A 27,025-nucleotide genomic window follows, 5' to 3' on the forward strand; every position below is an offset into this window, starting at 1 on the left:
TCTAATATGCTGCTCAAGAAACATTTATTATTATCAATGTTGAAAACAGTTTTACTGCTAAATAATCTTGTGGAAACTGAAACATTTCTCGATGGAAAGGATTTTAAAATAACAGTATTTCTTTGAAATATAAATATTTTATCATTATAGATGTATTTACTCTCACTTTTGATCAGCTTAATGCATCCTTGTTGAATAAAAGTTTGTTTGTTTGTTTTTTAATGTGCATGGTAACATTTAGAAAATGTATTTCTTCTTTAAATTTTTTATTCTCTTTTTTTAAACCTTCAGATTTTTTCTTATCAAAAAACATGCAAGTGAATTGGGAAAAAGATGTACATGTGTTTTTTTATTTATTGTTTTTTTTTATTATTATTATTTTCTTTGCATTTTTTGTCTTTATGATAGGACAGATGAGAATTGACAGGAAGCGAAGTGGGAGAGAGAGGGGAGCTGGATCGGGAAAGGTCCTCGAGCCTGTAGCGCAATGGCGTTGTATGTCAGCGTGCTGCCCACAAGGCTATCAGCGCCGACAATAAATGTACACGTGTTTTTAACAAAATTCAAATTGGCTACCATATAAATAAGGCCAATATTAAACTCTCATGGTAGGAGAATAAGAATAATTTGAATAACAATTTAGTTTTTGGCCTCCAATGTACCACGAAGCACTAGAATGTGCATCTTTCCTGTTAAAAATTGGTCACGGAAGTCGCATGAACTCACCGAACCAACACACCGGTCCTGCACATCCACAAACACAGAGTCTGCCACCACTTCCGCCTTGTGTTGCCATGGCAAAATGTAGTAGGCCACAATGCGAAACGCAGGTAGCATTTCTGAGGTAATCAGCAGAGGAATGTTTATGATGACCAGGTCTTTAACATTCATCCTTACAGCGTGGATTATGTTTCCTTTACTTAACACCTACAGAAACAATCATCAGTGTATTTAATACTGAGATTCCAGTCATTCTCATAATCTCACAAAATGTTCCCAGTCACAAACTCACGGCATACGTCAGTTGCTCCACAAGTTTTCTTCGTTCTGGTGGGATAGATCTGATGTGAGCTTGGATGGTGAGTGAGCCACCCACCACCACTGGACTGTTGCCCACTGAGATGTGCAAGTAGTTCCTGTAGTCATTAAAAGAGACATATGGCTGCACACGCATCTCTTGAACAGCCTGCTGTTCTGGTTTCAGTGAAGGATCTGCTGTCTCCACCTATATAAGAATACAGTATAGTCAAATATAAGAATACAATATTCAGCATACAGGTAAAACACAATTTTGTATTGTTTCTGTATGCGTTTCTGTGAGTGACTTACCTTCAGTATCTGTGAATCATCATATGAGCTGTACTTCTCAGGCATGTTGATGGAGACTTTGATGGTGCCGCTGTGTACGGTGAGTGGGCTTTCAAGAAAGCTGATTTTAACAGGAATATTATGGACTGGAGATCCATCGTGGTCACTCACGGTAACCTAAAAAGCAAAACAAATTCACTAATATCAACAATGCAATCATGGCATTGGGTTAGATTATTGGTTGGATAGTTCACCCAAAAATGAACATTGCATTTACAAAAAAAATTAAACACACAAATACACACGCGGACACACAGATGATGATAGATAGAGTACCTCTTCCTTTTCAAAAAACATTCGTTATTTGTCATTTTTCTATCATTTAAAGTGTCAAAATATCATGTGGTGTGCCCGTCTGGCCAAAACTGCTTTGTTTTTTATGTTGAAATCCATTCAAAGGCAGGATGTTGCATCATATACCAATTTTCTTAATGACCCATGGAAGCATCAAGCAGGTTTGTAGCTCTCTCACAAATTTTGTAAAAAAAAATAAATAAAAAAATTTAACAGCTGGTATGTAGTTACCACATTTGGATATCACAAAAACAATGAATATTAAATTAGTTCTACAAATATTAATTTTTTTCTCTCCCGTTGCGTTGCATGCCATGGGGAAACTCCTGTTTACTCTGAATTACTCTGAAGCCTGATTTGTTCACGTTTGTGTAGCTGCGCAAACAAATGCCGCTTCAAACCGCCAAAAGGGGTGGAGCCGACTGATCTACTGTGATCGGCTGTGAGCGTCATGTCGTCAGAATCTTTCTCCTTCAGTGCTAAGATAATCTCCCTGCTGAATTCTGAAGTAGTAAGAAGCAGAAGGAAGAAGCCATCCGGCAAATTAGAACAAATTTCTGAGCAAATCTCCAACAAATTTCCTAGCAACATTGTTTCAAACGTCGCACCGTAAGTGTGGCTCACTCCCTGCATGACTCAGACGGTGCACGGTGAGTGCGACACTTGCCTGGGCAGCACTCATGCTGAGGCTGCACTCACCAGGACAGAGTGCTCTCATTGCAAGAGCATGAGTCTCAGCCTGCTTTGCTGATGAATTGCCTTTTTTCATGGAGGCAGTCCTCCCCGGTCTTCTCATTTCTTCCCTCTCAGAAACCTAGGAGGAAGAAACAGCGGGGCAACGGGACTCAAACATCAGGCTTGAGCAAACTTACACTGGCACAGGTCCCGTGTGCTTCACTCTCCCCCCAATGCCTTGACTCGTCTGTGTATTTCACAAGTGATGATCAGCGCCCCTCGTCAACTGCGAGCGGCTTGATCTTTTTTGGCAGGTCTGGCGAGAATGTTCCAGTGAAGATCCAATACGCCCAGTGTGGACAGCAAGCTGATCCACTTTCTAAGGCTGTGGAGGACCTCGGCTTGGACTGGTCAGCTCCTGAAGAGCCTGCCCATGGCAGCTTAGACGAGTGGTACCTGCAAGGATCCTGTCAACGATCCACCTGCCAATGGCCCACCATGTTCTTCCAAGAGGTTCACGACAAACTCATCAGGGCTGCGTTTGCCAAAAGTATCGTAAGCCCACGTTGATCGTAGCTCCATTGGTTTCAATGGGTCTATGATGTACTTAAGCTTACAATGCTTTTGGGAAACGCAGCCCAAGACATGGCATTTCCCCTACTCAGCAGGTGTTCATTCCTCCACTTCTGCCGCTCTCACCACTGTTGATGGCTCTGTAGAAAGAGGTTATTGCAAGCTTCCCCCTCTTGAAGAGGTGGTCGCCGCACATCTCTGCCCTCCATCAGCCCTGAGATTGAAGGTAGAGGTCTTCACGGGTCCAAAAATTCGAGGAGACCCGTAAATGTGCTGCACCGAACCGACCCGGACCCGTGTTTTATTTGAAAGTGGGACCCGAACCCGTGCAGACCCGAGAAATGCCTTAAATGTACTACCCGGGCCCGACGCGGACCCGACCATTATTCGAAAGTTGGACCCGAACCCGGCTGGGAAGACACAGACCCGACTGCACCCGATCGGCACATATTGCACAGCAAACTGCTATTAAGTCAATAAGTTGCGAGAAAAAAAAAAAAAAAATTCCCTTACTGTTATTAGCCTTCTCCCTGTCTGCGATGCATACAATCCTCCTAGACAATAAATTTCCATCCATGTTGGCTGTTCGTTCCTCTCTATTGCCGACTGAAAGAGCCTTCTTAATCCACTGATTATTGCTTTAAAAGTCTACAGGCTGTTATGGTCAGTGACGGATGACTAATGCAACTTCGCAGATTTTTTATTTATTTTTTTCCTCCATCTCGAGTCAACTTCGACTGTTGCGTTTCCGCAACAATAACGGTACTTTTTGTTGGTTGTAATAAAGACTCGGAGCAATTTTTTTTTTAGCAAAAAACGTGCAGAACAAGAAGTGCGTTACACTTTACTGCGTGCGTGTTCAATAACAGGTGCGTCTCTTCAGTTTTGTTTCAGCTTTTTTTTTTCCAAATCACTCATGAAGGAATCCATGATCACCGTCTGCGTGCAGTAGGCTACATTAACTCCGCCCGCGCTCTGCTTCTGGCGGCTGAGGTAACGCATGTTTTTTTTGTTTGTTTTGTTTTTTCTTTCACCTTATTTCCCGCTCACAATTTTCTCATCCTAATTTTACAAACTGCAAGTTACAAAACACACGCATGCTGACTGACACTGATCACTGGCGGGTGCGGTGTTCTCCGATCGACTCGGGTATTACACACAATGTTAAACAGACCCGGGACCCGAAGTAATAGATTGGGACCCGACCCGGACCCGGCTGACCATTTAAAATATAGACCCGAACCCGTACGGGTCCCGGGTCGGGTCCCGGGTCCTCGGGTCTCGGGTCCTCCGTGAAGACCTCTAATTGAAGGTCCATGCAGCTCACCCATCTAAGCCCTGCAGGGCTACCTCCGCTCTGGCAGGCAGGGCTTATAAAGCAGCTGGCCAGGCTGGCTCAGCACTTCACATGATGGCGGTGATCCAAGTTTTTCAGGCCAAACTTCTCCGCACCATGGACGAGGCTAGCCAGAGTTCCAATGCCTCTAAGGAGCTGCGCATAGTGACTGGCCTGGCTCTGCGTGCTACAAAGGCCACTGCACAAGGCCATGGCCAACCTGGTGGAGCCGGAGTGCCACCTTTGGCAATTCTGACAAGATCGCCTTCCTCGACTCCACAGCTCTCCCAAGGGACTATTTGGCCCTGCCATGGATGTTTTTGCTGAGAGATTTAAGGCAGCACAGAAGTCATTGCAGGGCATACTTCACTTCCTGCCGAAATGCTCCAGTTCGGTGGCTGGTAAAAGTCGCCACAAGGCTTCAGCCTAAATCTGAGCCTGGGCTTCAGCTCCAGTTTCCGCCGAGGCTGGACTACCCACAAAGAAGTGTCGCACTTGCTCTCCATTCCCCCTCTTAGCTCTGGCCGATTGAAGCTCTGTTCAAACTGGACCCGTCCCTCTTACTCAGCATGTGCCCAAACAAACTACTGCTGTGACAGCAGACCGACATACTCAAAAGAGAACTTCTCATCTTCCCACTACCACAAGTGCCTCCTTGCAGCGACATACCACTCAAAAAACTCAGACCACTTGCTGTCTGGCTCCAGGCTTGGAAAGCCATTCTGGATGTGTCAAGAGGGATTCTAAAAACCATAAAATGGGGTTGCTCACTTCAGTTCCCTCGCAGACCACCTCGCTTCATAGGTATTATCCAAACTTTGGTATGGAACAACAATGCTCACATTCTCCAGTCCGAAGTGCAAAACCTGCTTGCAAAAGGAGCCATAGAAACGGTTCTTCTAGCGAGTCAGGCTTTTCTAGCAGTTACTTCCTCGTTCCCAAGGAAAAAGGGCCCTTGGGAACCATGTACTTATGAAATGGCCTTTCAAGATGCTGACTTTAAAGCATGATTTTCTTGGGCCAAAAATCAATGAAAAAATCCAGTGAGTCATCTTCCTGGGGACAGTTATCGATTCAGTCCAGATGTAGGCATGGATTACATTGGAACTCTCCCTGACAATTCAGCGGCTAGCAACGTCATTCAAACTTGGGACTTCACGTCCCCTCAGAGTTTTCCAGAGGATGCTTGCCGCATCCTCTGTGATTCCTCTGGGCCTGATTCACATGCGGCCCCCTCCAATATTGTCTCAAAGGCCATGTATCGTCCCTTGTTTGGTGACTGTTATGTTTTAATTTCAGGGTAACCCACCGCTGCTTCAGAACTGTGGCCCCTTGGAAAACCTCTCGCCTGTTTTAGTCAGGCATCCCATTGGGACTGACCTTCAGAAGGAAGGTGGTCACGACAACTCGAGTTGGGGGCACTGTAAGAGGACAAACTGGCATTCGGCTCCTGGTCAAACCAGGAGCAATGCTTGTACATCAACCACTTTGAGATGATGGCAGTTTTTCTAAAACGAAAATATTAATATACACTATATAAATGAAATTAAAAGAACACTGTCCTTTTATGACATGGGTCTCCAAACTCGGTTCTGGAGGGCCTGTGTCCTGCAGAATTTAGCTCCAACCCTAATTAAACACACCTGAACCAGCTAATCAAGGTGTTACTAGGTATACTAGAAACTTCCAGCCAGGTGTGTTGAGGTAACCTGCAGGACACCGGCACTCCAGAACTGTGATTGGAGATTCCTGTTTTAGTGATTGACAGCCTGTGGTCACCATTCACTTTCATTTTATGGAAAAGAGCAGATAGGAAATTTTGCTGCATTTCTCCATTTCTTTTCTGCAAATGAAGACAAAAGGTTTAAAACAACATGAAGGTTGAACTTTATGTCTTCAAGCAGTAACTGTCGCAACAGAAATGAAAATTACCGTCATGGCTAATGGCAGGCCAGGTTTGAAATACTTTGGTGTGTCTCTGATGGAGAGCATGTAGGGTGACATTACAATTTTAATACCAGATTTCTCTGCTTCCACAAGGTCGCTACCTGAGGGGAAGAAAGGAGACAGGTTTTTTTTTTTTTCAAAATAAAAACTTTGGAGTGGTTGCCAATGGGTTGCTATGCAGTTGCTATTGGATTGTGAGTAGTTTTAAGTTGTTTTTCAATTATTTTCTCACCTGAGCTGGTCATTACTGATGCTTTGACATACACAGAAGACCCCAGTAGGCTGTTTGTGTCAGGATAGGCCTTCTTTATCTCTTCCATAGTCAAACTAACTTTTCCTCCATTCAGCTGCAAAATAATATGTGGAGTAACAAGAGTCTTGTACTATAAAGATGATTTAAGGTACTTAAACTGAAATTTTTTTTCTTGTTTAACCACTTACATCATTTAGTTGCTTCATAGATGTGAGTTTCATCTTCTCACCATCAATTTCAATACCAAACAGCACATACGCAACACCTTTCACTGGTTCACCATAAAGATACCTGGAAGAAATGCATATGGTGACCTCAAAATATTTGGCAATTCAGTAACACAAGTGTAAGAATTCAGTACACTAGCATTCAAAAAGCTGCATTTAACTGATCAAAAATACAGTGAAAACAGATTAATTAAAATATTTTTTTGCAATTTAAAATAACTCTTTAATATATTAACACATTTTAAAATATAATTTATTCATGTGATGCAAAGCTGAATTTTCAGCATCTTTACTCCAGTTTTCAGTGTCACATAATATTTCAGAAATCATGCTAATATGCTGATTTCTTTGATAAATAGAATGTACAAAAGAACAGCATTTATTTGAAACATAAATCTTGTGACATGATTTAACTGTCACTTTGGATTAATTTAATTCATTTTTGCTGAATAAAAGTATTACTTTATTTAAATGAAAGACAGAAAGAAAGAAAAATGTAAAATAATAGTAATATTAATTTTGAGTGCACATTTTTGTATAAGTTTCAGTTTCACTCACTCCATGTCCAATAAAGAAATCTATGTATTCCGTTGTCTGGTCAAATATCTTCCTTTAATCTTGACTAAGAGATGAATCAAACAAATAAAACTAGATCTTAAATATCACGCATGCGGTAAAGAAAACTCCGTGAGTCTGCTGTATTCCAAAGAACGGACACCGACTGACTTCACAGTCGCGATTCTTAAAGAGCCAGTACACAATTTTAAAGGGGTCCTATTATGCTTTTTCACTTTTTGAATTTTAGTCAGTGTGTAGTGTGTATGTTTGGGCATAAAAAATATCTACAAAGTTACAAATTTCAAAGTCCACTCCAAATAGAGATATTTCGTATTTTTAAAAATCCCTTTTCAAGAACTACAACGAACGGCTTGTTTGGACTACAGTGTTGTTTTCCGGGTGTTGTGACATCACAAATTGGCCCATTAGAATATCATTAAAATAAATCCTGCCTATGGAAATTCGGATGGTTTGGGGGTGGGGAGGGGAGATGTCGTGGTTAGAACGCTTGGGTGCATCAGACAAGATGACAACAACGAAGAAGTGCTGCTGTAGCGTGAAGTTTTCTCAAGTTATCACACATGCACTTGAATAATTATGTATGTAAATATGTAGGTTACAATCATGAAAACGTTTTTATAAATTGCTGACAGTATAATACTGGATAATGATGTAATCTGCAGAATTTACACTTCAATTATGAGACTACAGTGTTTCCCATACATTGATTTATTTGTGGCGACCCGCCACAATATCAAAACTGACCGCCACAAACAGATTTTCCAAACGGCTGTTACTTCGTTGAATAAACGTTACTGGGGAAAACTCGATCTCTACCACTCCAACAGCGCCTCCTGCTGGCACAGAATGAATTTGCATATAAATGCTGCCACAAATAGAGCGTCTAGGGCAGTGGTCTCAAACTCAATTCCTGAACAGTTCTGCAGAGTTTAGCTCCAACCAGCTCCAAATCACACCTGCTTGGAAGTTTCTAGTATTTCTGAATACCTTGATTAGTTGGATCAGGTGTGTTTGATTAGGGTTGGAGCTAAACTGTGCAGAGCTGTGGCCCTCCAGGATTTGAGTTTGAGACCTATGGTCTAGGGGAAACACTGGACTATGGTGTAAATAAATTAAACTGTATAACAATTCATGTTATAATGTGAGACTCAAAGAACAATAAATATAATACATATTACCGTGGCACTTATCTGTACATAGTAAATGCAGTTATTTTAAGCGGTTGTTGACATCCTATCTAAAATGTGATTTGGCCAAAAAAAACAAAAAAACAACAACAATAACATTACTACTCTAATATGTCTTGCAATATCCGTGCATGCAAAGGTTCTGCGTGATCCTCTTGTTCAGTATTCTCGGGGCCTGAATTGATATGGCAATATTGAAGCCAGACAGAACTTGCTGCTTTGGCAAGGGGCGGGGCAGTACTGAAACGCCGTCTAAGCTGTTTGCCAATCACAACGCACTGGGACAGCTAACAAATCACAACACATTTGTACCAGGCTAGGGAGAAATATGGAATGATTTTCCGGACTATTTTCAAAAGTAATTGCAAATTGTATTTTCAATTGGGTTTTCCACATGTGGGCGCATAAATTGTGACATAATCCAAATGCAATTGAAAATCTTGCATTACCGTTTGCATTTTCGCGAACGCACAGTGACTGCCACATTTTAAATGAAAAGGCAAAGTCCATTTGCAATTGTATTTCCCATGTCTTAAGAGTTATGAGCCTGTCATATTTAAATAGCAATATTAATTACCACATTTGGTTTTTCACTTTCTCTGCGTCACACATGTAACCTGCCAAAACTCAAATGAAATCACTATTCCTTTTGCGTTTGAATTTCCGATGTCTACACGGAAAGCTGTCAATCAATGTGAGGGGGCGGGACTATACTAGGGGGCGTGTTTGTATTGGGAAGTGATGTCACTCACAGACGACCGTGCTGAACGCTTTGATTAATGAAGGTAATTGGTTAAGGCTCCGCTAAAGGCAGCTGTCAGTCAGTTCGTGCCTGTGTGAACCAACAGACAACCTTCTTGGCACAATACATAATTCTGTCTTTTTTACCCCAAATGCAGCGATTATACCCTGCTAACAGTGGGAGCAACAACGGTACGCACAATAGGTCAATATTCACTATTAACGAAACGCTTTACACCTGTCTCAACATCTCACTGTTTCTCTCACTCCGATTTACACAAATGAGTAAACAGACAGTGCAATTCTACACTTATGGTTTCCTACAAATGCAGAAAATACAAAGGATTAGGCTACAACATCACTGAACTAAATTATACCCATATGCAAATCACATTTCTTATTAATATATATTTATTAACAATAAAGATTAAAAATAAGAAAGATGCACATTACAAATACGTTGTTGTAAATGTGACCCTGGATCACAAAACCAGTCTTAAGTCGCTGGGGTATATTTATAGCAATAGCCAAAAATACATTGTATGGGTCAAAATTATTGATTTTTATTTTATGCCAAAAATCATTAGGACATTAAGTAGAGATCATGTTCCATGAAGATATTTTGTAAATTTCCTACTGTAAATACATCAAAACATTGTATCTCTGTCAAATATTGTCCTATCCTAACAAACCATACATCAATGATGTATAAATCTCAGTTTAAAAAAAAAAAAAGACCCTTATGACTGGTTTTGTGGTCCAGGGTCACAAATGAGAAACTGTGATGAGTCGTGCAGCAGTAATAACGTAACAAAAACATATACAATTTCAAGCAAAATGATCATATTTATTCAAGCATTTAACATAAGTTTAATTAAATGTCAGTAATGAACTGCATAAATTATAGCGATCACTAAGGTCCTCTTTCCCAAACGCCTACAGTAAGATTTAGTTGATACAGTATCAGCTCGCCATCAGTAGTTCTATACTGCCACCTGCAGGCGCAGTTGTGTAACTTAGAGAACAAGTTTTGTTATGTTGAGTTTGTGAGAAAAATAAGTTGTGATAACTAGAAAACAACTTTTATGTCGTGTCGAGACCACAAGAAAACAACAAGGGGAAAAAAATGCATGGCTGCTTAGAACTTCCGTAGTAATAGAGAACGCATCACCTGCCTCAAGATCTTTTACTGTTTAAACTCCGATTGAGGCACATAAACAAACAGACAGTGCAAATCTGCACGTATTTACCTATTTGCCATCTATATCTTATTCCTATCTTATAATAGAGCACCTGCCTCAAGATCTCTCAGTCTGTTTACACTCCAATTGATGCACGTAACAAAACAGAAAATGCTGCTACTCCTGCTCCTGCCCTAGATGAGTCTTCACACCAACGATCACAGAACATGCCACAGCCAAAGTGAATTAATATTAAAAATCATGTGCATCAATCGCAGTGTCGGGTGGCTGTACACAGTGAGAGATCTTGAGACTTGCGCGACGCTTTGGTGCCATGGGACATGTGCTCCATAACGGATTAAAACTGTTAAAATTAAATTATATATATATATATATATATATATATATATATATATATATATAGGTGGAAATGGGTAAATAAATATAGATTGGCACGTTTTTTTTTTTGTTTTTTTAAATATTGAGGCAGGTGTAGAAAGGAATAAAATGTACTGAAATAAGTGTAGAATGGCTCTGTCTGTTTACTCAGTTGCATCAATCGGAGTGAGAGATGTTGAGACAGGTGTAAAGCGTTTCGTTAATAGTGAATATTGACCTATTGTGCGTACCGTTGTTGCTCCCGCTGTTAGCAGGTTATAATCGCTGCATTTGGGGTAAAAAAGACAGAATTATGTATTGTGCCAAGAAGGTTGTCTGTTGGTTCACACAGGCACGAACTGACTGACAGCTGCCTTTAGCGGAGCCTTAACCAATTACCTTCATTAATCAAAGCGTTCAGCACGGTCGTCGAGTGACGTCACTTCCCAATACAAACACGCCCCCTAGTATAGTCCCGCCCCCTCACATTGATTGACAGCTTTCCGTGTAGACATTGGAAATTCAAATGCAAAAGGAATTGCGATTTCATTTCAGTTTTGGCAGGTTACATGTGTGACGCAGAGAAAACCAAATGTGGTAATTAATATTGCTATTTAAATATGACCGGCTCATAACTCTTAAGACATGGGAAATACAGTTCCAAATGGACTTTGCCTTTTCATTTAAAATGTGGCAGTCACTGTGCGTTTGCGAAAATGCAAACGGTAATGCAAGATTTGCAATTGCATTTGGATTATGTCACAATTTATGCGCCCACATGTGGAAAACGCAATTGAAAATACAATTTGCAATTGCTTTTGAAAATAGTCCGGAAAATCATTCCATAGAGAAAGGTATTGAAATAATGTAAATTATGTGAAAAATAATGTGTTTTTCGAACCACCAAGCATGAGAGCATGTTCTAGTACACCCCCAAAACAAAATCAAACTAAATAATATAAAATATTTGCTATTGAATCCAAGCAAAAATATAAAATTGTCAAAAAAAATTTAAAATCCATACAAATTCAAAGTGTTACTAATTTTGTCCAAATACATTGAGGTAATTCAGAACAGTTTGATACAAATTGATCACACACCTGGCTGTTATTTCTACCTCCAACTTTTCTGCGTCTAGTCTGAGGTGGGATGTCTTTGGAGTCAAAGTGACATTAAATGCTGGGAGGACTTAGAAGAAAGAAGAAATGCTGTTAACCAACCAGCAGAGAAATATCTAGTAGAATCTGAAGGTAATATGAAGGACTTACCGTATTTCTTGACTTCAAACTCTCTGCTAAAAATGTTCTCTTTTGCCTTATAAAACTTTGCAACAACTTTCCACCTGCCCTCCCTAGAAAGAAGATACTTAGTCAGCAGCCATATATTTAAAGTGTCAGGTAAATCAATACCATTCTTTTGTCAAATCAATTATTATTTTATAATATATAATATCTGTTTTGTGTGCATACTTGACCACAGATGAGAGGGGGTAGGTGTTAGAGAGTATGCCATCGATTGCTTGGGCTCTGGACATAACATGTACTGTAATACCATCTGGATTCTGAAACATGTACAAATTGTACCATAAAGCATTGTTCCAGAAAATTAAAATATTTCCTCGCAAATACTGTATGCCAGTGACAGTCACCTGAATCTCCAGAGAAATGGTCCTCTCAGCTGCACGGAATTCAGTGTCAGACACAAAAGCCCTGAAACGCACTGAAAAATTACAGTGATCAGCAAAAACAGAATAAAGTTCATTATAAATGAGCAGTATGACAAGTGCTTGTGTATGTGAGAGCAGACCTGTGTCTCCAGGGTTGTAAACCGGTTTATCGGTCTGAATGAAGATGCATCCAGAGCGGAACGACACCGGTAATACTCTTTCTGCACGATGGAATCCGCTAAACTGAGCAACCAGCTTCACATATTTCTTCCTTCCATCTGGTTGTAGCACATTTGGATCAATCTAAATAATAAGACAACATTTCATTATGTTCAGCACGCAATATTTAAACAAATTTAACCAACAAAGTTTTCTCTGAACTAGAACAAATACACTCATAGCTAATTTCACCTCGATGGTTTTGAGGGCGCTGTAGTTGTTTTCTGAATTCAGGATAACAGATCCCATCATTAAAACAGTTTGGGAGGCTGGATAATCATAGACCGTGATGGAGACTTCTAATGCCTGGGAGGGTTTGTGAACCTCCAGCAGGATGTTCTGTTTTGTTCCAGGCCTTATCTTTGCTGGAGCTAAAACATAAAACCTGAACCAGAACACACATATCCAACATGTTGTCAGTCCTCTGTCGTGTGTGTCATGTGTTCCCGCCTCTTGTTTCCATATTCGGTCATGTTCCTGTCCTTGTTTAGTGTGATTATTGGTTTATTCTGTTCAGGTGTGTGTATTTATCAGTGATTGTCATGTGTATTTAGTTCCTGCCTATTTAGTTAGTTTTTGTCTGCTCTACTCGTTATTCCCCGGTGTTCCTGTCTGTGTCAACCTTGCCTTGTCTTGCCCTGTCCTGATGTCACCATTAAAGACTATTATTTTGAAGTATCTCCTCGTCTGCGTGTTCGTCGTTCCTCCCTGCTGTGTGCACCGTGACACATGTTTAGTTTCCATATTCAGAATTATTTTAAATTATTCTGTTTTTATGCTGCAAGATGTAAAAATGTCAAGGTGGCCTATAAATAAACTGCCTAAAACTCAATAATAATAATAAATAATTTAAAAATGTTTGTTTGTATAGCTCATGAGTCATTAAGATAATAATAATAATAACAACTATTATTATTATTATTATCATTATTTTATTATAAACTAGAAAAAAGCCATGCACAGCCTGAAATACTACTACTAATGATTGACTGATTGATTGATTGATTGGTTGATACACTGAACAAAATTATAAACGCAACACTTTTGTTTTTGCCCCCATTTTTCATGAGCAGAACTCAAAGATCTAAGACTTTTTCTATGTACACAAGGCTAAAAATCTGTCTAAATCTGTGTTAGTGAGCACTTCTCCTTTTCCGAGCATTATCATGCTGCAACATGAGGTGATGGTCGTGGATTAATGGCACAACAATGGGCCTCAGGATCTCGTCACGGTATCTCTGTGCATTCAAAATGCCATCAATAAAATGCACCTGTGTTCGTTGCCCATAGCATACGCCTGCCCATACCATGACCCCACCGCCACCATGAGCCACTCGATCCACAACGTTGGCATCAGCAAACCGCTCACCCACACGACGCCATACACGCTGTCTGCCATCTGCCTCGTACAGTGAAAACCGGGATTCATCCATGAAGAGAACACCTCTCCAAAGTGCCAGACGCCATCGAATGTGAGCATTTGCCCACTCAATTCGGTTACGATAACAAACTGCAGCCAGGTCGAGTCCCCGATGAGGACGACGAGCATGTAGATGAGCTTCCCTGAGACGTTTCTGACAGTTTGTGCAGAAATTCTTTGGTTATGCAAACCGATTGTTGCAGCAGCTGTCCGGGTGGCTGGTCTCAAACGATCTTGGAGGTGAAGAAGCTGGATGTGGAGGTCCTGGGTTGGTGTGGTTACTCGTGGTCTGCAGTTGTGAGGCCAGTTGGATGTACTGCCAAATTCTCTGAAACGCCTTTGGAGACGGCTTATGGTAGAGAAATGAACATTCAATTCACGGGCAACAGCTCTGGTGGACATTCCTGCAGTCAGCATGCCAATCCCTCAAAACTTGCGACATCTGTGGCATTGTGCTGTGTGATAAAACTGCACATTTTAGAGTGGCCTTTTATTGTGGCCAGCCTAAAGCCCTATTCGGACTGGATTAGTTTCACAAGGAGGGTAGATGGTGTAATGTTAATTTTCCACAGGACGTCTGTAATATTAATGGCCAATTCGCACGGGATAAGAAATCGCAGTAAAATTACCAGAAGTGGGAGGAGTAACTCGATTTACGTACCGCCGTCACCTCCCTGTCATCATGTTCACGCTACATCGATCGATTTATTAATTACATTAAATTATGATTGGATTCTGTTTGCAGTAGGAACTTACCAAAAGCTAACAGAAGTCCCGTGCCTCTAACAAGTGCTTTCGACCTTCTTTTTGATCTGAATAGTATGCATTGTCATATGCAGAAAACATTTGAGGTTTGCCAGACTTGTCCCACTGCCTAGAATGCAACTGAATGCTATTTCAAGCATGGAAAAAACACGGAAAACTACTTTAAATGGGAAATTACGGAATATTTACATACATATTTACAGCTGGTCTATTCGCACGGGATTAGTATTACCTGAGGTAATTCTTCCGGACCTTTTTACAGAAGATAAAATTCGCCATAATCTTTACTGACATCGTCCGTAATGATTACTGAGATGGCACATTCGGACGGGACTAAAATCACTGAGAAGCTCTGGTAAAAAATTACTTTACCCCACCTCTCCATGTAAAACTAATCACGTCCGAATAGGGCTTAAGGCACACCTGTGCAATAATCATGCTGTCTAATCAGCATCTTGATATGCCACACCTGTGAGGTGGATGCAAAGGAGAAGTGCTCACTAACACAGATTTAGACAGATTTGTGAACAATATTTGAGAGAAATAGGCCTTTTGTGTACATAGAAAAAGTCTTAGATCTTTTAGTTTTTTTGTGAAAAATGGGGGCAAAAACAAAAGTGTTGCGTTTATAATTTTGTGCAGTGTAGATAGATAGATAGATAGATAGATAGATAGATAGATAGATAGATAGATAGATTTAACCAACATGCAGAGTGCCGGTTTGCTGTCATGTGACAAAAAAACAATATAGGCAATATGTCACAGTCACTGCCGGAAGGAACACGGAGCCGTGGATAACACAAAATAGTCTTTAATAAATCCAAAAGCACAGGGTATATCCACACAGGAAACAGGAGATGACACACGAACACAACATAGTAGACCAGACAAACACTAACTGAACGGACTGGGGCTTATAAACACAGGATAATTGGGGAAACACAGGCGCACGGGATCACAATCAAACTAAACAAGGACAGGAACATGACCAAATAAGGGCAAACAGGAACAGAAACAGGGGCAAAACAAGACAAAACAGGTCCATGATTTTGACACAATACAGGACCCTCATGACTGTGTGTCAAGATTATTAAAGTCTCTTATTAAAATCAAATAATTGGGCCTTATTATTAAAAGATTTGTTCAGGTCGCCAAATGGTACATAACCAAAAAAAAAATAGTAATATTCATTATTTTAAAAATGTTGTGTTTAAAAAAAAAAAAAAAAGCTTACCTTGAAAACTATGTTTGAAAACAACTTATGAAATGATTAATGATTAAGATCTCACACCTGACGGTAATACTATTTAACATATTCTTCAAATAAATGAACCTGTTCTCTGTACATTGATCAGGAATCTGTTTGTTAGCTTTAAGGTCATAGGACAGAGGGCAGTTACTTACGTTGCAGATTGGTCTATGAGCGGATCACTGTAAACACAGATAACACACTCAGTTACAGATAACCCTATTTAAACCACAATTTGATTTTAAACACAACAGAAATGTATAGTGACAATTGTATATCCAACTATTTCCATAAACATTTTTCACAACAGATGCATACGCTATTCGTAGTTGACAAGATAAACAACATTATAAATCAACATCGAGATGAAAAGTAAAATCTTTTGTACATTATATAAAAGTTATTAATATTAAACAACCTTTGAGAGGAAGTCTGGCCATCGGAGACGTGACAGAACAATGCCGTCCATAACAGCAGTGGAAAGAGCATCATCCTGCTGGACTAAACTCTCACAATATGTCAGAGACAACAGCAGGAGAACTGAAATACCCCTAATATCCCTCCCATTAACCCACAACACAGTCATCTCCAAACTACTTGTGTAATGTTTGCTTTATTCTAAGCACAAACAAATGGCCACATATCTGACAAAATTCAAACAAATTCAGGGTTTCAGCATTAGAAAGATCTCTAACTTAAACTATTCTCAACAAAATGCTATTAAAAGTATGAAAAAAAAGTGTTTTTAGTACATTGTTATAAATGTGAACAGCTTTTTTTTTGGCAAAGACATTAAGCTGTCAGGGTTTTTCACACCCTTGTTTTACAGACACAATCTCACATGGGTTGCATGTGTGAATATAGAAGGAACCCATAAGCACATCTTCAAAGATGTGATTTAAAATAAATTTCATATATTTATGACTTTATATTAGTGGTAGGCATAGATTAATTTTTTTAATCTAGATTAATCTCACTGTAATCTTGGAATTAATCTAGATTAAAATGGCTCATTTGAATTCTGCCAAGTAGATCAGAATAAATTCACTACTAGTAGTAAACAACTAGCAGTCATCAAGAATTTAATATTGATAATAACATTGAAGACATTGTATGATTATTCCTTAAAGATAAGGTTTTAATAGTTTTAGTAGTAGTAGATTACGTTCTGCCCAATGTCTTCAAGTGAAACCGAACTTTTATTTTGACGGGTTGCCGTGAAGATAGTTTTTCTCAAATGAAACGCTGGAATGCTCATGAAGTGACTCTCAGAGCAGCTCTGGAGATGTTGTTCATGTATGTCCTCATTTAGTGAGACGACAGACGTTAATATCGCCGCAAGCCTCACGCGGTCTTCTGTATGAGTAGTGAACAAACCCGTGCGTCTGCGCCATACACACAGAAGTCATATTTAAATAGACGTTTTGCGGCTTAATATTTACAAATAGGAGTGGGAGTGTGCTCACTTGTGTGTGCGCTTACGTGTGTATGTGTGTGTGTATGTGTGTGTGTGCGAACCGGGGCGGAACTCCGCTGTGCGCGAGATACAGAGAGCGCGACCATGTAACGTAGAGACAGAAATGACTTGCCGATTTCCATTGGCAAGCTTCTTAAAAATAAATTTTCCGTGAAGCAAACCAGGCGGCTTCATAGCTGCATCCATGTTAGCACGCATACACACAGGTTCGAAGACTCGTTCTCTCACCCTACAGTGCTATTCGGCTAGGTATACATCCGCGCTAAAATATCAAGGTGAAAGTCATCATAGCTTGCGTATATAGACCCAGCTCCCAACCCAACTTTGAGAATAGATTAACGGCGATATTTTTTTTATCGCCCGATAAGAGTCTCACGTTAACGCAGCAGGTTAACGCCGATAACGGCCCACCACTAATATATTTGAAATGTGATGTCTGAATTTATATACTGGAAAGGATAATCTCACTTGAATGTGTCAGTTTATACTTGTTAAATTGCATACTCTGGTGGTTGTGCTCATTTTATTAATTCCTTCCTTTATTATTATTTTTTTTATTTAAAAAACAGGAATACAGTGTACAAATTCGTTCCCCTCCCTGGGGTCGACGGTATCGCCGGCGATACCAGATAGCTTTTTTAAAATCAGTGCAAAAGACACTGAAAATACTCTGTTGATTTTGGTCACACAAATAAGTGTTATACATCAATCGAAACTGTTAAGTGTCTAGTTTTATTTGTGTACACTCACAATAACAACACAACTTTGTGCTTTTGGACAAATAAGAAAACAAACAGGGTGCGCTCTCTGTCTTCTCCGTCTCCGCGAACTGTTTTTAGAAATGCGTCATTAAAATGAACTGTAACTCAGCAAATACTCAACACAGAGACATGGGAGTAATATCTATAGAAAGCTTGAAGTCTTATCGAAAACAAACATTCTGTGATGAAGTAACCGTATGAAACCAACACGATGTTCAGTCTGTCCCGTCTAACTCATTATCTCTAATGAAATCCCGCCGCTACGCGGCTGGCGCCGTTCATATGTAAATAGCCGCGTGGGACGTGCGCGTGAAAACGCCCAAAACAAACAAAGAGCGGAGATCCTCATTGCGGCTACTGTTACTGTTAGCACTGAGTAAAGGCAGGATTTCCCTCCAAAGAAGAACACGATTTCATCCAGTAGAGGAGCTCAATCTGATGAGTAACTAATGTTTCTTTTTTGCATTAGTTACTGTGTTATTGTGACATAAACTTGAACAGATTTACTAACAGTTAGTTGGGTTTTTACCAAACCACAACATGATGAATGCTACGCATCTAAGAATGTTTAGACCATGTTTATTATTAATACTCTGTTCACAAATAGATTTTAATAGCGTGCTAAACAATAATAATTAGTTTCTCAGATATAAAATATCATTTTGTGTAGTACAAAGTACATAGTTTTATTGTACAAAGCATGTCTGAGTCTGTGGCTATAGAATCATATCATAGGCTACTATAAAATCATACATACTAGACTATATGACTACAAAATCATAGTTTGGTTTTTCCCAAACTATAATTCCTGACTACAATGTTTGAAATCGTGTAAAACATTTTGAATATGATGGGCAATTCATTGTATTTAAATTCCATATGGCGCCATGATGTTTTCATGCTCTATATAAAACAATAAAAGTAATATGAGTGTACACTGTAACATGATGAATGCTACGAGTCTAAGTATGTTTTGTACATGTTTATTATTAATAGCCTACTCTGTTCAGAAATAGATTTTAATAACGTGCTAAACAATAATAATTAGTTTCTCAGATATAAGATTTTTTTCTCTTTTTTTATGATAGTACAAAGCATGTGTGAGTCTATGGCTACAAAATCTCTCTCTCTCTCTCTCTCTCTATATATATATATATATATATACATACAGGTGCTGGTCATATAATTAGAATATCATCAAAAAGTTGATTTATTTCAATAATTCCATTAAAAAAGTGAAACTTGTATATTATATTCATTCATTACACACAGACTGATGTATTTCAAATGTTTATTTCTTTTAATTTTAATGATTATAACTGACAACTAAGGAAAATCCCAAATTCAGTATCTCAGAAAATTAGAATATTGTGAAAAGGTTCAATATTGAAGACACCTGGTGCCACACTCTGATCAGCTAATTAACTTAAAACACCTGCAAAGGCCTTTAAATGGTCTCTCAGTGTAGTTCTGTAGACTACACAATCATGGGGAAGACTGCTGACTTGACAGTTGTCCAAAAGATGGCCATTGACACGTTGCACAAGGAGGGCAAGACACAAAAGGTCATTGCAAAAGAGGCTGGCTGTTCACAGAGCTCTGTGTCCAAGCACATTAATAGAGAGGCGAAGGGAAGGAAAAGATGTGGTAGAAAAAAAGTGTACAAGCAATAGGGATAACCGCACCCTGGAGAGGATTGTGAAACAAAAGCCATTCAAAAATGTGGGGGACATTCACAAAGAGTGGACTGCAGCTGGAGTCAGTGCTTCAAGAACCACTACGCACAGACGTATGCAAGACATGGGTTTCAGCTGTCGCATTCCTTGTGTCAAGCCACTCTTGAACAACGGACAGCGTCAGAAGCATCTCGCCTGGGCTAAAGACAAAAAGGACTGGACTGCTGCTGAGTGGTCCAAAGTTATGTTCTCTGATGAAAGTAAATTTTGGTAAGTAAGGACCATGGTATCCCTGTTCTTAATTGGCCAGCAAACTCACCTGACCTTAAACCCATAGAAAATCTATGGGGTATTGTGAAGAGGAAGATGCGATCTGCCAGACCCAACAATGCAGAAGAGCTGAAGACCACTATCAGAGCAACCTGGGCTCTCATAACACCTGAGCAGTGCCACAGACTGATCGACTCCATGCCACGCCGCATTGCTGCAGTAATTCAGGCAAAAGGAGCCCCAACTAAGTATTGAGTGCTGTACATGCTCATACTTCTCATGTTCATACTTTTCAGTTGGCCAAGATTTCTAAAAATCCTTTCTTTGTATTGGTCTTAAGTAATATTCAAATTTTCTGAGATACTGAATTTGGGATTTCCCTTAGTTGTCAGTTATAATCATCAAAATTAAAAGAAATGAACATTTGAAATATATCAGTCTGTGTGTATATATATACACAGATGTTCCTGATATTAACATGCTCACAAATGTTTTGTTTTTTTTGGTTGTTTGTATTTTATTGAATCAGATACCAGCACCAGATGAATCCTGATGTCTCTTCAAACTGTTTTCCTCTGAGAGCGCTGTACCAACATCAAATGTTCAACTACACTGATATTCTATGTTAAAACAAGCTCCTTTTCTACTGATTATGTTTTTTTCTTCTTGAATGCATGGAAAGAAGTAGAAACACTTAAATAACACGTAAATATCAGGTATGATTTACTTGTTTCACTTGTTGAACAGAATCTGTTGCAGTAATGACTCAAAGTCTGTTCACATCTCTGTGGTTAGATCAGTGTGCACAATAATGTGTCTTTGACCTTCATTATGTATGTTTTGATTATACTGTGTTGTAAATAAAATACAAATAATATAAAAAAAACTTTTTTTCAATCTCCTCACATTCTCTCCTACCTGCCTCAAAGTCACAGTCACACTGATGGGCCATCAGGGGCCATTAGGGGAGGGCCCTTTGTCTCTCAGGTGAGACTCACTTAATATTCATGGCCATTGCCAACTCCCTCGCATATAGACCCTCGACCACAAAACATGTCTTTGTTTTAAATCAATATATTGTTTTCTGTGAATGAGTAAGCAGAATGATTTTTCACATAATTTTGAAGTAAATATTCTAGCCTACAAGACTGATTACTCAAAAGTCTTATTCAGAACTATTTAGTGTGGGTTTTATGGCCTTATTTCAGCTACATTTTTTCCCCAAAACCTACTAACCACGCATAATATTTGTTTTCTAAAAAATGCAAACATGTACATCCATCTTGGTCACATATTATTGTAGCACAGTTTGTGCTGATTACAAAAAAAATTACATGTTGGTCAATAGTATGTTTTAAGTAGCTGAAATAAGCACAAATATCAGGGCATGTCAAAACATCTCAAGGGCCCCAAAATGACCTCAGACCCCAGAGGGTTTTAATATCTTAAAATTTTACATTTTATTAATCATTCCCTCATTTAGTTATGTTAAACTGTAGCCACTGTCATGGTTCTGTTAGTTTGGACTTTCAGTTTGCACCTTTTCCCCGTTCGTTATCATGGTTTTTGATTTGATTTCATCATTCTGTTCAGGTGTGTGTCGTTAGAGTCCTCGTTTGCTGGTGTATTTAAGCTGCTCTCATTCTGTTCTTTATTGTACAATTTTATACGTCAATTGTGTGGATGTGTTGCTATTCTCCCTTTTTGTGGATTATATAATTATTATTATTGTGTCTATATTGAACAGTTTGCCTGTCCTGTTACGGCCAAGGAGGCCGTTTATGAACTCCCTGTCTGTTCCAGTCACGGCCATGGAGGTTGTGCCCGAACTGTTTGTCCACCCTGAACTGTCTGTTTATCCTGTCATGACCACGGAGGTCGTTTCCCTTTCGACAACACTCCCGGAAAACCCCATCTGCCATGAATTCCCACCCAGCCTCCCTCTCGCACCTCCTCTCATGAGTCATCTACCATCTTCTGCCCTGTTGCCAGTCCCTCAGCTCATCCTCAGCTTTACAGCTGTGGAGCGGATTCGCTTCCATCTCGGCCCGTCGACCCAACGGCTCCGCCAGGCTCCCTCGTCCCTCCGGCTCTGCCTGGGTTGGTCGTCAACCTGCTGTCGCCTTGGGACTACACTCCTCTGGCTTCGCCTCCTCCCTCCGTCCCTCTGGCTCTGTTAGGCTCCTCCCTCCCTCCAGCTCCACCATGGTCTTCTGTCGCTCCGTCTCCACCACGGCCTTCCTGATCCCCGCCTGCACCTCGGTCGCCTGAGCCATCTGCTCCGCCTTGGCCCTCTGAATCCTCCGCATTGTCCTGGCTTTATGGCTCTCTCTTACGGCTCTTTCTGGGCTCCCTTACCACCGGCTTTGCCTCCATCAGTTGGCCCCTGGAGTCGTCAGCCCTTCCTTCATTATGGCTCCTCCCTCCATCGGCTCCACCGTGGGCCGCCTTCCTGGCTGTGGTCTGGGACCCGCCTGGCTCCTCCCTCTGTCCCCTGGCTTCTTCCTTCATCAGCTCCGCCACATTGTACCAAAATGTTTCTTTGTTTTAATTTTGTTAACCCATGGCCAAGTTGTACCAATTTGTTTTGGTTTTTTGTTTGTTTGTGTTAAATTGTGACCAAAAATGCCAACTTGCAACTTGTACAATATAAAGTACTTCACAGATTTCACTTAACCGGACAGAAATTGTTTAAAATGGGATTCACTTCAGAAACATGTTCACATTGCACCCAAAATGAAACAGATACATATGTTCACGCCCTTTGGTATTGCACCCCAATTAAAAATTTTGGGAAAAGGCCATTGAATCACTATCGGTCACTATGGGATGTCACATCCCAAATTCGCCATCAGTTTGTTTACTAGGCGATATGTTCATAATCAGTTTAGACAATATAAACAGTCAGTTACTCCTGGTGGCGCTAGCTATCGCCAAGAAAACTATCCTCATGAATTGGAAATGAAGAAATTCCATACATGTCGCATCCTGGAAAAATCTACTAATTGATTATATCTCAATGGAAAATCTATCCTGTTCATCTCATAATACAGTAGAATTACGCCCCTTCTGGTCATCTCTCATTACCCATCAGTATGTTTGTTTGTCCAATTGGTTCTACATTTTGGCACATGCAAATATTGTCACCTTATAAACTCTGTCTTTTTTTTTATTTATTTTTTTCCTCAGTTTTGTTTTGTTTATTTTTTCTTCTCTTTGTCTTATATGTTATATGTTTGGTATATTATGTATTTGGTACATGTAAACATTGTCACATTCTTTACTTGCATAATAAAAAAAAAAAAAAAAACATTGTGGCCACATTGTACTAATCGGTTTAGTCAATTTTGCTAAATCAAGGCCAAGTTGTACCAATTTGTTTTGCTGTTGTATTAATTTGCACCCTCATTTTAATTTATTTTCATTAAATTGTGCCTATGTTGTTTCATTTGTTTAGTCGTTTTATTTCCATTAATTCATGGTCATGTTGTAATAATTAATTCCCTCGTTTTACTTTTGGGAACAAATTTTTCAGTTTTCTTATGTCCTCAAGGTGCAATAGTGCAATATGTCCTCAAGGTATTGGTTTGTTTTTACAAACATTCTGTAACAAAAGTAACATTAAATTACTGTCAATTTTTTTTTATTTGTAATGCAGGTAAAAGTGCCGTAGACTCAAAATCCACAGTTTTGCCATTAGTACTGTATGTTCAAAAAAACAACAACATTTGTCTCAAGTCTGACAGCCGCTCTCTGTCAGGTCCTTTGAGAAGCTCTTCAGCTCGCTGCATTTCACCTCCAGTGCAGATCCAGCCCCACATTCAGACTCGGACGGCCAGCGCTCAACCCACGTGTCCTTACCCAGCGTATACACATACCTAAGAGAGAAAACAACACTGAATTATGAAAAACGAACCATAATACGTACATTTTCTGTGCCTAACGCTACTCACTTGTTGGACGTGCTCCCTGCATGCCAAACATCAGTGATGGGCCCAATGATCAGATAGTCCTGACCCTCTCTCAAACCAAGTCCTGTCCTACAGCTTGCATGAGAGAGAAACATCCTCCTTTCATTCTCGTTCAGGCCTTCCTCTGTCCCTACACAAACACAAATGGAGATCCATGAGCCAGATGGCAGTTACATGAGAAAATCAGACTCTAGTAGACGTACCCTCTTTAATAACCTGCACAATCTCCATCTCATACTGGTCATAGTGACTCTGGCTGACACTGACTAGTTTGACCCTGTAGGCTGAAGAAAAGACACATTTTTTTGATGAGAGGATGTGACATCATGATGGCTTTCCCTAAAAAACACATTCATTTGACAGAAGAAACACTCACCATAATGTAATCCATTGCACACAGCGGCCTTCCTCTGTTCTTTACTGAAAGACGAGGAGTCTTCCTTCATTACACAACAGTCATCTATGAAGAAAGGTTTATAACTGCTTTATAACTTGTTAAAGATGTTGATTGAAAACACAAAGTCCAACTAAACTGACCCTGTGAGCAGCGACACACATTGTCTTTGCAGATCTGATCAAGCTGCTGTTTGTCTTCAGGAGGAGAGTAGAACCTGCTACAGCGTTTATCTGAAACAACAGAGTCCGGAAACACAATAACACTAATATAAGCACTTCAAACTAACAAACTAGTCAATAAAACAAAGATAACTAGAGTTCAATTAAAAGATAATTAAAAGATAAAATTTGATGTATAGTTATTATTAAATATACTACAAGGCAAGCAGAGGACCATGCAAACTTTCACTTTTCCTCCCATACAGCAAAACGCATAATGTGGCATAATGGATTAAATTTAATAATAATAATAATAATAATAATAAGGGACTTAAGGGTATTCTGTAGTCTTTCACTAAGATGATAAAGACAATTCATTAGCCTATAAGTCTTGTTGACACAAAGATACATACAGACCAGCAGATATGAACGTGCATTATGAAATGCATTAAGTGATATTAAAAGGACGAAATGCGTTAAATTGCACGTTAAACATTTCCTCCCATAGAAAATCATTTTAAATAAAACACATGATATAGCTTAAATGGACAAAGACAATGATATAAAAGAGCTGTAGACCGTTTATTCTATTAGGAAAAACATTGTGTTTATTCTGGGCTCACCTGCCTGTACATTAGGCTATGTATATTTTAATAATGATGAGGAGCATATTGAGTTTGCTCTTAATCATCTTGCTTTCTATCATTTTGCTCTTTATCATACATTATGCCACATTATCCCACGTTTTGCAGTATGGGAGGAAAATATATACATATTCATTATATTAATAAACTGTATATTGAATTTGATATTTTAATAGCACTATCTTAATACATTAAGCCATATTAAGTGTTTATGGCTTTCTGCGGGAGGAAAACGCTTCACGAGAGACTTTGCACATTGTGTTCATATTCTGCTGTACTGTAGCCACGGATTTGCGGGTCTTGTCTTTTTCTCCTACAGGTAACTTGCGGGACCCTGTATGTTATGATATTAAATTAGTTTTAATCGTTTAACCACCACAGCGTCTCGTCTCCATTGGCAACATGCACGATTCGTGTCGAATGCAAGTGACGTCGCAGTAGCTGAAAGTGCAAGCGGCGATTGCAAGTGACATTGTAATTTAGTTTCTTTTTTCTTGTCTTCACCACCTGGCTACTGTTGTAAAATGTTGAGAGATTCAAACAAAAAATAATCAATAAATAGACCGAAATAAAAAATAAAAAAGACTGCAAGTGACGTCACTGGCGGAAGCGCAGGTGTCTGAGAGTACAAGTCTGAGAGTGCAAGTCTGCAGCCAGACCCTTCTTATTTTTTAAGCTAATGTCGCTAAAGTGCTCAAGTCATATACACCAAGAATTCATTGAGGGTGAGTTTATCATGGGCTAATTTTAATTTTTGGGTGAACTAACCCTTTAATAGCATATTCAGTTGCTCAGAAAAGTAACAACACACTTCAATTTGATAGCAGAAACAGTGTGATGCAAGTTAAACGCCAAAGTATTATGCTTAATGGTTTAGGTTAGCAGTGCACTTTAGTAAACATAGCTAATTGAACGTGTACTAACCTTTGTTGTAGTACTGGTACACTGTGACAGTGGAGGGCTGAAGGAGTCCCACTTTAAATTTCTGATTCAGTCTGAATGAGATCACATCTGTCTGAGTACTGGACACCTGTTCGGGACATTCAGACAAAGACAAACATTCAATGTTGCCTTCATTTACATCATGTTAAACAAATATGAACTATAACGGTGGTTGTTAAGTTACCCTAAACAGGTGAATTATGAGGGATCCTCTGTCGCTCAGGTTGTCCACCACTTGGAAGTTGTTGATGTAGCGATCCACTGAATTTGTGAGCTAGAAAGTCACCACAGACATTATCACTTCTATAACCTAACAAAATGCTGTGCTGCATACTGTCTTCATAGGTAGCTGCCTACATAGTTGGCATCCTAACTGTCAAGGTGACAGATTTTAAGTGCTCTTTTTAATTAGTGACGTGTGCCACACAAATAGACCCAGTTAGAATTGATTCCAATAGAGCTTGATGTTAATGTTACAAAGCACACAAAAATTTTGGGTAGACAAGTCCACTGGTATTAAATGAAACATTTATTATAATATTTACAATCAACTTTTTTTCAACCATCTTGGATGTAGATTTTTGCAGTGCATTATGGGAATTCTCCATGACATTAAATTTGGCAAAAATTAGACTCTTCATGTTCCTCGAGACACTTGAGCACAGTTGTGA

The 27,025-nt window shown here is 39.5% G+C and overlaps 2 protein-coding genes across 2 annotated transcripts in view; both read right to left on the bottom strand.

The window, feature by feature from the left end:
* The window catches only part of LOC131530774 (A.superbus venom factor 1-like), a 52,513-nt gene extending 35,922 nt beyond the window's left edge, over positions 1 to 16,591 (bottom strand). The window contains 14 exon segments of the mRNA XM_058761215.1: positions 727 to 927; positions 1,013 to 1,225; positions 1,330 to 1,485; positions 6,179 to 6,294; positions 6,426 to 6,540; positions 6,635 to 6,737; positions 11,840 to 11,927; positions 12,008 to 12,090; positions 12,209 to 12,300; positions 12,388 to 12,458; positions 12,546 to 12,708; positions 12,817 to 13,009; positions 16,214 to 16,240; positions 16,477 to 16,591. Of these exon segments, the coding sequence (XP_058617198.1) occupies positions 727 to 927; positions 1,013 to 1,225; positions 1,330 to 1,485; positions 6,179 to 6,294; positions 6,426 to 6,540; positions 6,635 to 6,737; positions 11,840 to 11,927; positions 12,008 to 12,090; positions 12,209 to 12,300; positions 12,388 to 12,458; positions 12,546 to 12,708; positions 12,817 to 13,009; positions 16,214 to 16,240; positions 16,477 to 16,550 (1,695 nt within the window). The 5' untranslated portion in view covers positions 16,551 to 16,591.
* A 7,089-nt stretch (positions 16,592 to 23,680) lies between these two features.
* LOC131530772 (complement C3-like) overlaps positions 23,681 to 27,025 on the bottom strand; it is a 34,511-nt gene continuing 31,166 nt past the window's right edge. Inside the window, exons 35-41 of the mRNA XM_058761211.1 lie at positions 26,539 to 26,628; positions 26,337 to 26,442; positions 24,751 to 24,840; positions 24,590 to 24,673; positions 24,417 to 24,497; positions 24,196 to 24,343; positions 23,681 to 24,120 (exon numbers count right to left, since the gene is read on the bottom strand). Coding sequence (XP_058617194.1) covers positions 23,976 to 24,120; positions 24,196 to 24,343; positions 24,417 to 24,497; positions 24,590 to 24,673; positions 24,751 to 24,840; positions 26,337 to 26,442; positions 26,539 to 26,628 — 744 coding nt within the window. The 3' untranslated portion in view covers positions 23,681 to 23,975. The remainder of the gene's footprint in view (positions 24,121 to 24,195; positions 24,344 to 24,416; positions 24,498 to 24,589; positions 24,674 to 24,750; positions 24,841 to 26,336; positions 26,443 to 26,538; positions 26,629 to 27,025) is intronic.

Source organism: Onychostoma macrolepis, chromosome 22 (assembly GCF_012432095.1).
Source record: "Onychostoma macrolepis isolate SWU-2019 chromosome 22, ASM1243209v1, whole genome shotgun sequence".
Classification (NCBI taxonomy): Eukaryota; Metazoa; Chordata; class Actinopteri; order Cypriniformes; family Cyprinidae; genus Onychostoma; species Onychostoma macrolepis.